This window comes from Cicer arietinum, chromosome 4, assembly GCF_000331145.2.
Source record: "Cicer arietinum cultivar CDC Frontier isolate Library 1 chromosome 4, Cicar.CDCFrontier_v2.0, whole genome shotgun sequence".
In the NCBI taxonomy this organism is placed as follows: Eukaryota; Viridiplantae; Streptophyta; class Magnoliopsida; order Fabales; family Fabaceae; genus Cicer; species Cicer arietinum.
Window position 1 is genome coordinate 19006926 of NC_021163.2, and position 16754 is coordinate 19023679.

Sequence of the window (16754 nt, forward strand, 5' to 3'; positions counted from 1 at the left end):
TGTAATAGGCTTTTAAAAACTAAGTTAAGGAAATATTTTACAGCGCTCTTTCAATGAGCGCTGTAATAGGGTTTTATATATAACAGTAAATCGCTTCAGTTTCCTCTTCATTGCGTAAACTTCACTACACTTCAGAGTCCTCCTCCTCTTCATTATCCTTCTCATTGCGAACCCTACTGTCCATACGAACCACATTGCCAACCATCTCCATTGCGAACCATCTTCATCTTTGTTACTATCCCTACCAACTCTCATTCAAATACTATCTCTAAACCCTAAACCGCTTCAGTTTCCTCTTCATTACATAAACTTTATACGCTTGTTTCATCCTCCTCTTCATTCTCCTTCTCATTGTGAACCCTACAAACAATATTGTCTTGTTGCTAACCCTCATTACGTAAACGTCATACGCTTGTTTCCTCTTCATTATCCTTGTAATTGCGAACCATCTTTGTTTGTGCGAACCCTACTCTCCTACGAACCGTTCGTATTTCTGCGTTGTTCTTCTTTGTTCGTATTTATGCGTCGTAACCCTATTGTTCTTCTGTTTTTCAGGTATTGTATGTATTAGTTTTTTGTTTCACTAAAACGCATGTTGAACTTATACTGCTATCAATGCACAAATATTTATTGACTTATATGTTTTATTTTATAGTGTCCTCTTCAAACTAACAACATCGATTGTGGGTACTATATATTGCGATTCATGAAGGAGATTGTTGATATGAATCAAATTATAATCCCAGAAACGATACGATATTTTCATTATTTGATTTTCATATATAAACTATGTATATATTTGATTCTAACTTATTTATGTTCAATTTTTATATCGCACAGTACTTTGACAATTCCAGTTCAACATACTCTGAAAAAGATCTAATTGAAATAAAGGAAGACTAATGTTAGTATGTGATTGAAATGAAAATTATTTGATTTGTTGGGAAATGGCATGCTGCAAGGGATAGTTATATGAATATATGGTAGTTCTGTTCTGTGTAGTTCTGATAGTTATATGTATATGAATATGACACATTTGAAAAGTTGTGAATATGTAGTTATATGAATATGTATATAGTTCTGAGTTGTTGTCAATATGTGAATATATATATGAATATGTTGTGAACTGATTGTGAACTGATTCTGGATGAAAATGATTTTGGAAAAAATTAAAAGACAGCGCTGTAATAGGTGCATAATAATACATATATTGAATGCACATTTTACAACGCTTTTTCCAAAAAGCGCTGTAAAACGAGTATAACAAGTGCGCAATATATCTAACTATTTTATAGCGCTTTTTTTATTTTAAAAAACGTTGTTGTATCTTTTTTCAGCGCTGGATGCTACAACGCTTATTTTTTTGAAAAAAAACTGTAAATGGCTTAAAAGAAGCGCTGTAAAATATGTTTTTTTCGCGTAGTGACTTATGGACGTGTTTAATAAAAAGGCTAATCCTTATGCTCTTTTTAAAACATATTTATATAAATACGTTAGACTCAAATGTTTATAGAAAAGCATATTAGGCCTAACAGACTTGTCTATATATATTTTATTATTTATCAATATTATTTTTTTATTATTATTTATTAATAATATTATTCCTGTTATAAAGTCTATCAAGTAGGCTATAACTCAGCTCAACGGCCATTTCATATTTTTTCGTTCTTTTGTTCTCTCGTTTTTTTCAAGTTCAATAAATCATATTATTATTTAATTATTATACTACGTAGAATTTGAATATTTACTACTTCAAAATCTTAATTGTTTTTCTTTTATATTTGTATTCCTTAAATAAAGTTAGTATTTATAAAATCTCTTAAAAATATTCTAAAAACTCCATTAAAGTTGTTCTATTTAGTTGAGGTGTGTTGATGTTGGTGCTATTTAGTTGGGAGGTCCGAACATTGAAATGAAGAGTGGACGAAGAGATAGCAAAGAAAGCTACGTAAAGGTGGTCGAAGAATTCATTCCAAACCATAATGACTCCATATCCTTAGTGATGTCTCGTTTTCAAGCCATTGGCGTTGACGTTGAAGCCATTGTTGCTCTTTTAGGTACCAAATTGACCTCCTTTGGCTATTTGGCTTCTTTTAATTAAACATCAACTCAAAGTCCTTTCATATTTTACATTAACATTAATTTGTTTTCAAAAGTCAAACATAACTATAAACACCTTTCATTGCATAAAGGAGATTATCACCTCCTCTTAAGCTTTGGATTGATGCAAGGACGCCTACTTTAGGCGGAAACCAAACAAGACTTAAGTTTGTGTGGTACTGATTATCACATCGGGTAAACTACTGAGGTAAAGACGTCATTTTGATCTGTAACTCAATAAAAAAATCAAATTATTTTTCGAATTATCAAAATCTTAATTTTATCTTTTAACATTATAATGATCATTAACTATTTTGACAATAAATTGTATTTTTCAAATAATTTTACGATAATAAATTGTATCTTTCAGAAAATATATTGATGATTCAATGACTAAGTTGAATTTTTGGTTGAGATAGTAACCAAAATGACAGCGTCGTATACTCTTACTGACTAAAATGATAGTTTATTCTTATTACATCCCATCGTACCATTGATATTAAAATATAAGCTAAATTACACATGTGGTCCTTTAACTTAATTTCATGTAATGTTTTAGTCTTTTATCTTTTTTTCTTCCCGATTTAGTCCTTTTTTCCTAAAAATATCAAATAAAGTATGAAAATATGAGTTTATTTGAAGATTTGTGTTACGAATTTGAGGAAAATTTGTATTATATTGAAGAATATAATTAATTTTATGAGTTTTGATTGAATTTTTTTTTGAATTTTTGTATAAAAAAAGATATCATTGTTGAAATTTTAAAACATAAAATATCAAATTGTCACTTAAAATTAAAATAAAGGAGCAAGTCGGAAAAAAAAAATAAATGACTAAAACATTACCTGAAATTAAGTTAAGGACCACGAATGTAATTTAGCTTAAAATATAATTAAGAAAAATTATTGGTGTAGATCCCTTCATTCTTTGGACACCTTTGATGTGATATATTGGCTTCGCCTGTTATAAACATGTGCTTCCAACATATTAGGACGTGACCTCCGATTAGTGTGAGTGACTCAATTTTATTTTATTTTATAATATACATTAATTTTAAAAAATTACATTAAAATCTATAAGGTTTTTTTTTTTTTTTTCGTTCTGACTGCTTTGAATTTTATATTTGCACTGTAGTATGTACTATGATACTAGATTAAGTTATTGAGATGTTATTTATAATTTCAATAATATAATTTGAATTTTTTTTTGTGTGCTTCATTTAGTAAAAATATAATATTTTAAAATAATTTTTAATTATTAATTTTTTTTTTATTATGACTTAATTTTTAAGATTATAACAAAATCTAAAAAATATTAAAGATATCATGTATATTAATTATGCGATGAGAAGAGAGATAAAGAGAACTGATGTCTTGAAATAATAAATATACAAATAACATAATTGTTTAATTAAATATGCATTTCATTTGCATGTAGGGACCGTATAAAAATTTTACTCGTCTATCTAATCAATTTTTATGTTAAAAGTTACTAGAACATTTCCATAAATATTTTTCCAATAAGATGTAATTAAATGTATATAACAGTAGGGTTTGTATAATATGAATAGTTTAAAATGGGATCTAATAGTGGGACCATTGTAACTTAGTAATAAAAATTATATAATAACAGAAAAAATTAGTTAAATATTACGAAAAATCGATCATGAGCCTCTCATGAAACATTTGTTTTAATTTTAACACTTTTCTTTTCTGATTTCTATCCACCCCATCATATATAGTCTTGCAAATTTTTGATTGGTCCAATTCATTTCAGGACGGTTTCACAATACCAACTCATGAAAGAGACTCATAATAAAAAATAGATCTAATAATTTATTTAAATTTATCAAAAATAATAAGAGTTATCTCTTGAAGAATTTTGTAGAGACTCATATTAGATGCAGATGTTCTAAGAATGGACCAATTTTTATTGTTGTTTCTCTGTTTTGTTTTTATTTTAACATATATATTGTTTTCTATTTTAATCTCTTATTATATATTAAGATTAATGATATTTAAATATATTTTTAGCTCTAAATACAAACACATATATTGTACATACTTAAGAGACAATTTAGTTATTTCGCTAGTTGTTTTTATAAAACTATTTCTCTTCTTCAGAAAACCCTTTCTTTTCTTTAGAAAACCCTCTCTTCTTCATAAAACCCTTTTTTTATTTAGAAAACCCTTTCTTTCTTTAGAAAACCCTTATATGGTTCTTCCTTCTTCTTCCTTCTTGTTCCCGAATGCTTCATAGGAATTCATCGCTATTCCTTTCTTCCATCGAGAAAGGATCATCCCGAGTCACAGTAGCAATTTATGTCGTTTATGCCTTCTCTTCGTTTCTTCCTTAGGCCGTCTCATCTTCTTCCTTCTCAGTCGTTGTCGCTCGTCGTCTTCTCTGTGCGATAGTTACAGGTTGTTGGGTATTTTCATTGTAAGTTTACTTTTCTCTATCATTGTTGTTGCTTCTTTGTATGATTGTTGTTTCCTTCAATTTAAGGTTTTTAGTTATTTATTTAGGGTTTCTTTTTTTGCTTCTTCGTTTAGGATTTTTGGTTTTTAGTTATTGATTTAAGATTTCTTTTTTTGCTAATTTTGAATCAGGGTTTCTCATCGCTTCCTCTTCTTCAAAGGCCGATTTTTCTTTCATTATTTTTTCATCTTTTTTTCTTCTTGCTTTTTCGTTTGATGATTGCGGTAGCTAGATTTATAGTTTTTTTTTGTTTCCTTTGTCTGTTGCTCATTACTTTTTTTGGCATGTTTTTTCATTTATTGTCCAATTCAAGCTGCATAATGGAATTTCACTATGTTTAATGTGACCTTAAATTCTAAATTGGGAGTTGTTTATGGATATCATTGCAGTTCAATACAAGATTAGTATCTTAATTAATTCACTAACAAGTTTGGAGATTTTTTAAGTTGAATTTGAAAGCACCATTTTGGTGTAGGAGTATAAGTATATTATTACAATTCCGATAATAAGCAGAATTTTCCTCTTTTGGTGTAGGAAAGACTAACTCAATGGCATTTTTCATATACTTGCATTGGCCAGTCACAATACCCAGAGGGACCTTTTCTAGCATACAACGAAACCATGATTTGAAAAGCCATACAAATGAATATGTATATTCTCCTAACAACAGTCCACATCCAAGTAATGTTGATTGACCATGGTGATTCACACCAACAAACACAACAAAAGGCATGTCATACTTATTAGTCAAATATGTTGTGTCAAATGTCACAACATCTCCAAAGTATTCATAAGCAGTTCTACTTCTTGCATCAGTCCAAAACATATTCCTTGCGTGAAAATCGTCATCTAAATCTATGTCATAGAAGAAATCTAAATGTTGTTCCCTCATTTGGCAGAAATAGCTTACAAGGTCTTTCCATCACATTCTTTTTATATTGCACGTCGTTCCTTGTTAACATAATTCATCACATCTCTTTTGAAGTAGCAATGTCGATTTATAAGAAAGGGGTTTGAATTGTAAATGTTCATATTTAAAATTTCATGCTAAAAACTTAAGAAAATAACTCAAGATTGATCTTGGTTGTGAAAACAAAAAAACAGAGAACGTTCTTGGTTTTTGACTAGAAAATGGAGAACGTTTTTGGTTAGTTAAAATCAACAATTTAACTTGTCTATTTAACTTGATAATCAAACAGACTGAAAGTAAATAGATAAGGGAAGAGATACCACACAAGGATATATCATGGTTCACACAACTCGGGTTACGTCCAGTCCTCACAATTGTGAGATTTTCCACTAAATGTTCAAACAGAGAGCAATCTCGGTTTTACACCACCAGTTCAGATCAACCTTGATCTATTACAAAGTTAAAACCTTTCTACCCAAAAAGGAGTTCAATCAGGTCACCTATCAATCTTTAGATAGGATTTTACAATTCACCTTTTAACCATAAAAGAATTTTCTACAAACTTCTCAAACAATAATGATTTAAAGTGTTTTGTCAAAATATGAGAAAGCTCAACACTTGTTTGAGTTTTAATTCTTTTGACAGAGAAATACAATAGAATTATTCTAGGAATCGAATGGGAAAAATCAGAACTGATTCAATGTATGCGAGTGAGAGAAATTCAAGTGTGATTGAAATGAGTAATGAATTGTTTGGTACTTGAAGCTATGTTTTTCCTTTGAGCTTGACCTTCCTTTTATAGGATTTAGGAATGTTTATGACAACCAAAAGAGCCGTTGAAAAGTGTTCTGCTGTAATGTGTCAGATTTTGACCAAATACCAGATTTTATGATTAAAAAATGTTCAAGTTATTGAACATTTTTTAGTTTTGTTTGACTGGTATGGATTTCTTCATTCTTGGACAACTGTGATCTTGTTTAATGATACTTTAATCTTTAGATATATGATTGATGATATCAATTCAATATAGTGTTTTGATTCGCGCAAAATAAGCTGAAGAATGATGATATAAGGCTGAAGAGTGATGTAACAAAGCTAGAGAATGATGGTCAGTAAGTTGGAGAATATTCGCATCATTATAGACTGATGTCATCATACTTGGAGAATGATGTTGATCATTCTGGAGATAGTTCTTAATCATTCTGAAGAAAGATGTTTGCTACTGAAAATCAAGTGTAATAGGCTGGAGAATATTTGTCAATCTGGAGACTGATGTTACACTGCTGGAGAATGATCATTTGACACTTTTGCTTTGAGTTGTATCTTTTATCTTTTTGAGTAATTTTTTTTTGCCCATATGAGAGATGTACATTCCTAGTATATGAATTGGAAATCCATTCCCGATTTGCAAGAGTTTTCCTTGTATTTAAAACTAATTTGATATTGCTTGATAGTTCTTGATGCTTAGTTTTTACTTTTGTCAATCTTTGGGAGTAGATCTTTCTGGTATGATCTTTGTATACTTACTTTTGGTACCTTCGTAATAGGGATTGGTTTATCAACAAACCAGAAATGTTCTTGTCTATCGCAAGCCATCAACTTTGGAGATTAATCTTGTTTTTTATTCTTGATGCATTATTTTGCTTTTGTTGATCATTTTCTCTTTGAATCTGTCCAAAGTTATCTTGAGTATATAATTATGTTTCTTTGCAGTAAATAATGGGGATTTGCGATGTGGATTGATGTACTTTCATTGCCCAAATCAATCTTAAACTAAAGAAGACTTTGTTTTTTGTAAACCAAAATGTTCTTGGATTAATGTTGTCAAAACCAAAACGTTATTGGATTTAAAGTTGTGAAAAGGGGAACGTTCTCTGTTTTTCCATACTTCAGTTTTAATAACCAGAACATGCTTCGTTTTTCAGACTGTTGTTCAGAATAATCAGAATATTGTCAAGAATGTTATTCGTTCTTGACAGTCAAGCTGGAAAATGTTCAGATATGTCTGGTCTTGCTAATTCGTGATCTTCTCTCTTTGTGATTCAAGTAGTTTATTTGAATCTGATTATCTCAATTTGTTCCTTGCCAAGTGCTGATGATATAGATGTAAAATCCAGATGCTAAATCTTCTTTTAACTAGTGAAGATTGATTGTTCTTGAAGCTGACTTGATAATTCTTAGATCTTGAGAACATTATCCATTTTCCAGATTTTGCCAATAATGTTTTTCGTTCTTCTTTGTTCAGATTTTTTCTTTTCATGTTGATTTATTCTTTGCTTTACTTGGATCCTATAATGAATTAATACACTCAAAAACACAAGTTAAATTAACATAACATTTAGAATCATAATTAACATTCTTAATGATTTTTTTTTTTAATCAAAACATTAAATTTAGATTTTGTCTTAACATATTTCACAAAATGGTACGTTTTCATGCCCTCTTGCATCTTTAACAAAATATTGAAATGTCTTGTTGATCATCACTCTTGCATCATCATTGATTTGTATTGTTCTCTTCACATGTAAATTCATCTTCTTGTTAGCTTTGAACAACCTTGCCTTTGTAGGACTCGTCCTGTGAGTATGATCAGGTTCAAATTTTGCAATGTACCACAATCCATCTTTATCCAACTTAATAACAATCTTGGCGAGATAATTATTTACCTTAGTTGAAAGTGTTTTTAACGTACACAAATTTTTTGACACTTTAGACCCCTCTCTTGAGCATAATAAGATTAAGTAGCAGAGCTCTCCATCTTGCCATTTTCTTGAAAGATCTAATCTTCCACCCAAAACCCTTTCTCAAAGCATACTCTTAATAAAATGATTTGACTTTATCTAAGCAAGAAAAACGCATCCCTGTTGCAGGCTCCCAACAACATGCATTGTCATTGTAACACCCCAATATTTTCATATATATTATATATGTGTCTTTTAGTAATTTTTGTAATTTATTATTTAATTAATAATTTATTCTACCTGTAAAGAAATTAAATTAAAATTTGCAACTCCCTATTTTACTTAAATAATTATAACCTTTATTTTTATTTAATTGTTTTGGTGTGACAATTACATTAGAACGATTTATGGCATAATTATTTCCTACGTGGACAACTGTGTATTTTATTTATTTGATTATTTTTGATAATCATGAAATTGATGTGTTAGATACGTTGACTTTATTTTTTATACGTGATCTGCAGTGATATTTTTGTCTTACTTGATTTATTTTAGTTGATGAAAATATTAGTTGAATTATTTAATTAAATTATAATTTATAGAAGTTATATAATTTATTAGTTTTATTTTAGGCCAATTAAGTATTTAACCAATGTGATAATAGAATTAGTGAAAATCTTTAGTAGATACGTTGACTTTATTTTTTATACGTGATCTGCAGTGATATTTTTGTCTTACTTGATTTATTTTAGTTGATGAAAATATTAGTTGAATTATTTAATTAAATTATAATTTATAGAAGTTATATAATTTATTAGTTTTATTTTAGGCCAATTAAGTATTTAACCAATGTGATAATAGAATTAGTGAAAATCTTTAGTTTTATTTATATATTTTATTTAATTAATTTAGCGTGACAATAGTAAGATAATTGTTCCTTTAATTTTAATTATTTGATAAAGTATATTTATATTAATTAATTAATTGTTGGGGTTTTGTTAGTAATTAATTAAAACTCATAGAAGTATTTTTTTAGAGTGAACAATGACCGAGTCAATTTTGGTCAAAATTTAATCATCCACACTATATTTTATTGTTAATAGCATTTAACTATAAAACCGTGTGTTTTCTACTTTACATCCACTCAAATGTGTAACAAGCAAGAATAAGTACATGAATGTCAATTAATTCATAACGGTTGGTCATTGAATGATATTATTCCAATTAAATACATTATTGATGTGTGCAATTAAACTCAATGAGAAAAATTACTCTCTTTCTCTAATCAGCTTCACGTCCCCATTCGCAACATTATATTTTCTTTATCTCAAATATTTTTAAGTCACTCAAACAACCACCTAGATATTACCTCTCTTTCTTGTGGAAACTCTAAACTTTTGTTCCTTCATCTTTATGAGATTTTTCGAGGGTTATATAGTGTTATGTGAAAGGAAGCGTCCAAGGTAAGAGCTTTTCCCCATGCAGAGTTAGGCTATATATTAAATTAGCGATTCGTAAGATGTTGATATGATGTCTGGATGTCTTAAAATAAAAAGGTTAATTTTATTTTCGTCGTAAAGAAATTAACTATAATGTTTTGACTGTTTTAGTAATACCTCTATCTTGATGAAATTAATTATAAAGTTCTATTTTATTATTATACCTTGATAAATATGTTTGTAGTGAAAATGTTTAATGTCTTTCGTGTTTTAGAGTATTTAATTATAAAGTTATAATTTTTTTAATGATATAATTAATAATATGTTTATTATGATGTATTTGATTTTAAGTGTTGACTTTTGAGTATTTTAAATTTAAAACTTGACTTTGATGAACAATATATGTTTCTTGAGGACATGGATGAGAATTTTATATTTCTTTAATTTTAATAATATGAGAAAATTGATTATTGAATGCATTAATGAATAGTCTATTTTTAGAATGCGGAAGACTTTATAGTGAAATGAATGAAATTTATGTTGTTATTGTATTATTGGTGATATGAGTTTTAATTGTTATCAATAACACGTAGTCAAATCGAATCTTATGGATTATTAAAATGAAAGTGCTGATTTTGATATATTTGTTCACGTGCAATATTTGATGTGTTGAAGTTATTGAACTATAACTATGAACATCCATGAGAATATAAATTTGATGTCTTATGTGATTAAAAAAATTAATTTGGAATATTTTGTCTTTGTAGTTGCCTAAGTGGCTAGTGATTTGTATTTTAAATACTATAATCTTTGTAGTTGCCTAAGTGGCTAGTTATTTGTATTTTAAATAATTGTTATCTTTGTGGTTGCCTAAGTGGCTGGTGATTTGTGTTTTAAATATTGTTATCTTTGTGGTTGCCTAAGTGGCTGGTGACTTGTATTTTAAATATCATTATCTTTGTGGTTGCCTATGTGGCTGGTGATTGTGTTTTAAATATCATTATCTTTGTGGTTGCCTAGGTGGCTGGTGATTCGTGTTTTAAATATTGTTATCTTTGTAGTTTCCTAATTGGCTGATGATTTGTCTGATTATTTAAGTGAGTGGTGACATGTACCTTTTGAGCATCATTATCATTTCATGACATATCATATGCATCTTTGTGGACGCCTGTGTGGCTGATTTAATTTTTTCCCATTGGTATGAGTGACTTCTGTGTGAACGCTTGTGTGACTGGTTATATCCGGATCATATATGTTTAGGAGCATGCATAGCTTGCATACATCTTATTATTATTATTTTTATTTTGATCTAATTATTTGCCCTACGGTTGCTACTTGATTTATTTACATACATTTTATGACTTTTGATACATCTTTGAGAACTGTTAAAGAATCAATTTCTTTAAACCTTTTATGACGAAAAGATTTTATATTCATATTTTATGGTTGTTAATTTATTATTTGGTTTAATTTTTGTTGTGGGATGAACTAACCCCTTACACCAGCATTTAGGTACTAATTATCTCAAAGAGTTGAATGAAAGATGTTTGATTGGTGCATGCACGTGGGAAAATGAGACTTTTACTTAAAAAATAATGTTTTGTATTACTAAAATTTTTGTAGTACATTGTAAAGTTATTTACTCTTCATCATTAACTTTTAATAGAAATGTGGAAGTGAGATTTCATTTACTAGTAAATAATTGAATGTCATTAATTTCAGTCAACCTTTCTTTTGAATTTCACTTAAAGATAATTTATTTTTATTTTGGAGCATAAATGAATATTGATATAATAACTTGAATATTAATTTGCAAATAAATAATATTTTAGTAAATTGCATTACATTCTTTTACAAAAAAAAAAAATATATCAAGTCATTTTCTAATGCATCTTCAAATTATTACATAATGAACTACTTCTAAAAAAAGGTAGTTATAGTTGTTTCTAAAAGAAAAATAAATATTTTTAAGTAATTTTTGGATCAAAAATTTGGGGCGTTACCGTCATCATCATCAAGGTTGTCAACTTTGATACCTTCATCTTCAATAGTACCACAATCCATAAAGTTTCAATTGATAGTGCAAATGTCACACAAAAACTACAAAAAAATCATTCAATATGATCATTAACCACTATATGCACTTTAGTAACCAACAATTAGCACGCTATTAAACACATAATATGAAATGTGTTAGACCTACTACATTTAGACATAAATAATTCATTAACCACATATTAAACTTCATTAACCAATAATATTTACACTATTAAATAGAAACACAAAATCAGAAAGACTCATAATTAGCACACTATTAATCACATAATATGAAATATGTTAGACCTACCAACAATATAGACATTGACGAAACTTAACAATTCAAATCTGACTAACATCATTGATGAACAATGATGAAACTTAATATTTAGACAAAAATAAGTCATTAACCACCTATTGTACTTCATTAACCAATAATACTTATATTATTAATCAGAAGCAGAAAAATCAGGTATTAACCCAAAAAAACGTGTATGAATAAATAAAAAAGTTCATATATAAGCAAAACAATGTACAAAGGGAACGAGAAGTTACCTTGCAAGGGAGGAGATAAAATTGTTCAAGTTACTTCATTAAAAAATTGATTTTTTCCCCCTATTTTTCTTCATCTTCCTTAGAAATCATGATGTTTTTCTCTAATCTAATGTTTACCCAAAATTAAAATTAGTAAATAAAAAAAAAATGAATTATGGAAGAAATGAGAGAATGAAGTTTGTTTTTGTAGAAGAAGACAAAAAAAAAAAAAAGAAAAAAAAAAGAGATAACAAAAGGGAAAGTAAAAAATAAGAGAATGTAAAAAAAAATATATCATCATTTATATAAAATAATTTTTTGATTTTATGAAATTATTACTATAAAAAATGTATTTAAATTTTTATATTTAAACAACTAAAAATCATATAATATCAACAAAATAATTTAACATATAATTTTTTGTAATTATGATTTTATTGGTCCAAATTAATTTTATTTGTCTGTTATAACTATTCGTAAATATGACTTTATTTGTCAAAATTGATTTTTTTTGTTAACATATCATCATTAAATGGGTAGCATTGATACAAATTTCTTTTATATGACTTAGTAATTAATTTTTCGAAATTCTCATTTTAAAATCTTTCTAAATACAATTATTACAAATACAATTTCAATCGACTATTACAATTAATTTTTCAAAATTGTCATTTAAAAATATTTACAAAAAATTATGCCAATATAAATGAAAATAGTTCAAAAACTAATTTGATTATTGTCATTAAAAGATTTGACATTTAATATTTGTAATACAATTATAGAAAATAATTAGTCATAATAGAGTTCTTATTGTATTTGTTCAAATTGATTTTATTTGCGCGTGCTTGGTATATGTAGCACACAATTATTATTGTATTTCATGTCTGCTACACACGTTATAAATTGATATGAGAATCATCTTCCGACTTTAAATATTGAGTATACTTTTTTAGAAATAAATATGCTTTAGTTAATGCAATAGAATATGAAATTGCTTAAAGAATCATGTTTACCACAATTGACCATATCTGTGTCGATGAATTTGGTAAATCGGCAATTGAATGGAAATAGGAAATTATTCGGTGCATGTTAACAATCAAAGGCTTTGCGAGAATATATATGTCACCTATTTTAAAATCGAGAAATTATTATGTATTGGAAAATCAAATCAAATTTTAAGAGTAAAAATGAGACTTTATTACAATTTAAATTAAAGTCAGACATTAAATACGAATAGATTGTACAAAAATCCAAACATTAAAACTAAAGAACATTCCTTTATTAGTATTGATAATTAAAAATTCTTATAGCAGGGAAAACAAAACAAAACATTCAAGACAAAATAAAAATTAAATTAAAATTAGAGTCTATCAAACTAACTCACAAAATCTTAGTCTTTTTCGATCTTTATATTCTTCAATAATTTGAATGAAGTTGGATCAATGTTGTTTCTAGTGTCGAATGGACAATTCATCTTCAACGGTGTCATATCGATCGATTCTGGTGTCAAATCTATTGTTTTTTTTATCTTCAACAACTCCAACAAAAGAATTATATTCAATATCTGAAAATTTGTTAAACAGATCCTACACAAATGAAATGTGAATTAAAATTATTTGATATTGATTAGTTTAAATAATCTCACAAAATGTAAACCAACAATTTAAGTTCATGAGATTGAATAGTATATTTACTTGAGCAATTCACATATCTATGCCACTTTCATTGGAGACAATAACATCCCTTTCAAGAGATCCACCCACCATTATGTTTGACTGCGATAAAACAATTGCATTAATGGTGTATCGGTCAACTAAAATAATAGATTAGTATTTCCCAGAAAAAAAATATACTTATTAAAATTGGAATTGGAATTGAAAATTATAAAATTAAATATTTTAAACTTTATCATTAAATTTGTGTTATTTGTGAGTTTTTTTTAACTCTTTATGACATTTCAAATTGAAATTCTCAATTCACATTTAAATCAACTTTAAAAAAAAAAAGATAGAATCCATCCAATAATAAATGTTTTTGGGATGATTCCAGAAGATATATCCTATAACTATTAGTCATATCTCAAGGTTAATTTCATTACTACTTGATAAATATCATCTATAGTGAGTTGCATGGCTTGAGGTTAATTTCATTACTACTTGATAAATGTCATCTATAGTGAGTTGCATAGCTTGTACATAGTCGGTTTATTTATCTTATCCATGCAATACTGCATTCCATCTCCCATCCTAGCTATTTAACCAATTCATTATAGTCATGGTTTATAGCTGTGAAATTATTTTATTGTGAGGATACATTTTTACTAAACACAACTTTTGATATATATTGTCCATGATATTATACTGAGTAAAATTGAGTTTATTTTATTTTTTTTGTATAAAGAGAAATATTAAAGAAACTCATGCACAACTATTTAGATATTGAATTTCAATTGAGTACATCATATTCAACTTAATAATACCGGTATTTATCAGTTTTAGATTAAAGTGGAGTTTTATTCCACCAATTTTAGTAAATATGTAAAAAACCGCGTACACAACAACTTATATATTGAATTTGATTTTGAGACATGCTATTCAACTAATATTATTGATATATGTCAATTGAATCAGACTTTACGAAAAGCTAAAATGGAGTTTTGTTCCACCGATTTTAGCGAATATATAGTTTAATCTATCTATTTTTTCTCCATCTTAATTTGAGTTTTAATGTTGATGATATGATAATAATTTAAGTGATGTGTAAAAGCTTACACTATGATGTAGAAAATGACGATAATGTATAATTCTAAAATACTTGATATCAATATAATAATTTTTTAAAATAAAAAATTTGTTTTCTTACTTTAAAAATTTTGAAAATAACAAATTAAATAATTTTTAAAATTAATTTTCTTTGCTTTAAATATTTATGAAAACATATTTCAAATTTTTGTTTATTACTCTAATTCTCCCGGTGAAGGTTTAAAAAATGTAATTTATTTTTGTAAAAGTAGTATTAATTAATTTAAATTAAATGATACAGATAATTTTTAAGATGAAATAAAATAAATTTTCAAATTTTTTATTTTTATTTTTAGACATTATTAAAGTGGTATTAAATAATTTCAAATTAAAATTTCAAATTATTATACAAATTTTTTTGCACGTCACTTAAATTATTGACACAGTGAAACTCTAATTAAAATGAATATTAAATGTCAATATTTTAAAAATGAAAGATCAAGTATATTGCAGAGAAATTTGGGGATCGAAATTGTATATTTACAAAAATGGAGGATGAAAATCACATTTTAACTTTGATAAATAAAAAAAACTGCATTTTGGATTATGTTTGTTTAGTAGTAAGAATTTAATCTAACTTATAATTGATGTTAAACTGTTAATATTTTATTTATGTTTTTACTAATACAACGTTGATATTATTAAATAGTGGTAAAAAATGTATGAAAATTAAGGGTTGTTTGATAGACAACAAAAGAGATAAAATAAAAATAAATTATCATATTTTATTTAAATTTAGTATTTGATAAACTGATATGATAAGTTAATCCATAATTTTATCATATTTTGTCTCTTCAGTTAAAAATTTTATTATGAATTTGAGTTGGATTAGTAACCAGCAAGATATAATAAACAAAATAATCTACTCAATTACCTTTATAAAATATAATTTTAAATATAAAATTAAAATATAATAAAATATAAATATAAATATAATTTATATAATATAATCTAAAATATAAAAATGTAAATCTAATCAAATATAAAAATTTATTAATAGAATTTGATCTTAAATTTAAAAATAAAATATTAATAATTAATTTAAAAATTGTGTAGGATTTTATCACAATGATAGCTTTGTCTTTTTATATAATTTAATAAATTAGTATTCAAAATTATAAAAATATAAAAATTAATTGAAATTTTAAAATAAATATAATTTATTTACAAATATATTTATGTGATTCACATATAATTTACATCATATCTTTATTTATATTCTAACAAATAAAATATAATATTTAATTACTCGTAGTTTAAAAAAAATTAAATTGTTTATTTATTAGTGTCAATAGATAATTTTAAATATAATATTATTTTATTATTTATTTAATTTTTAATATTTTTTAATATGTAATTATTAAAATAATAATTTTATTATTTAATATATGAGATATGTATCAAATACATAACAAAATAAAATGTAGTTATTCTGTTGATTATCACGTATATGAATATAATAATGGTTATAAAATAAAATGTAGTTATTCTGTTGATTATCACGTATATGAATATAATAATGGTTATCATATCGTATAATATCATGCACATCAAACGAGTCTTAAATAGCTGAAAAATGATCATTAAAATTTATTTATTTAATAATTATTTCGATGTTTCATCAAATTTTTTCCAAAAAAGTATATCTCAATAATTGTTATTTAACTAATTTGTATACTACCTTTTAAATTTAGTTTTTCCAATTCTAAAAATAAATAACGAAATAAATAATACATTTCTCCTCGTCACCGTAAAATTCTCGTGGTTCATGAAC

At 26.3% G+C, this 16754-nt stretch overlaps 1 protein-coding gene across 1 annotated transcript; it reads right to left on the bottom strand.

Moving 5' to 3' along the window:
• Nucleotides 1-4999: 4999 nt before the first annotated feature.
• Nucleotides 5000-5470, bottom strand: LOC140919979 (protein FAR1-RELATED SEQUENCE 8-like). The gene has a single exon (XM_073367275.1). The coding sequence runs from the start codon at nt 5468-5470 to the stop codon at nt 5000-5002; it is 471 nt and encodes a 156-aa protein (XP_073223376.1).
• Between the last annotated feature and the right edge of the window lie 11284 nt (nt 5471-16754).

Bases quoted from the DNA above. Each gene is read 5' to 3' on its own strand.
- LOC140919979 (XM_073367275.1), bottom strand. From the start codon at position 5,470: ATGAGGGAACAACATTTAGATTTCTTCTATGACATAGATTTAGATGAC.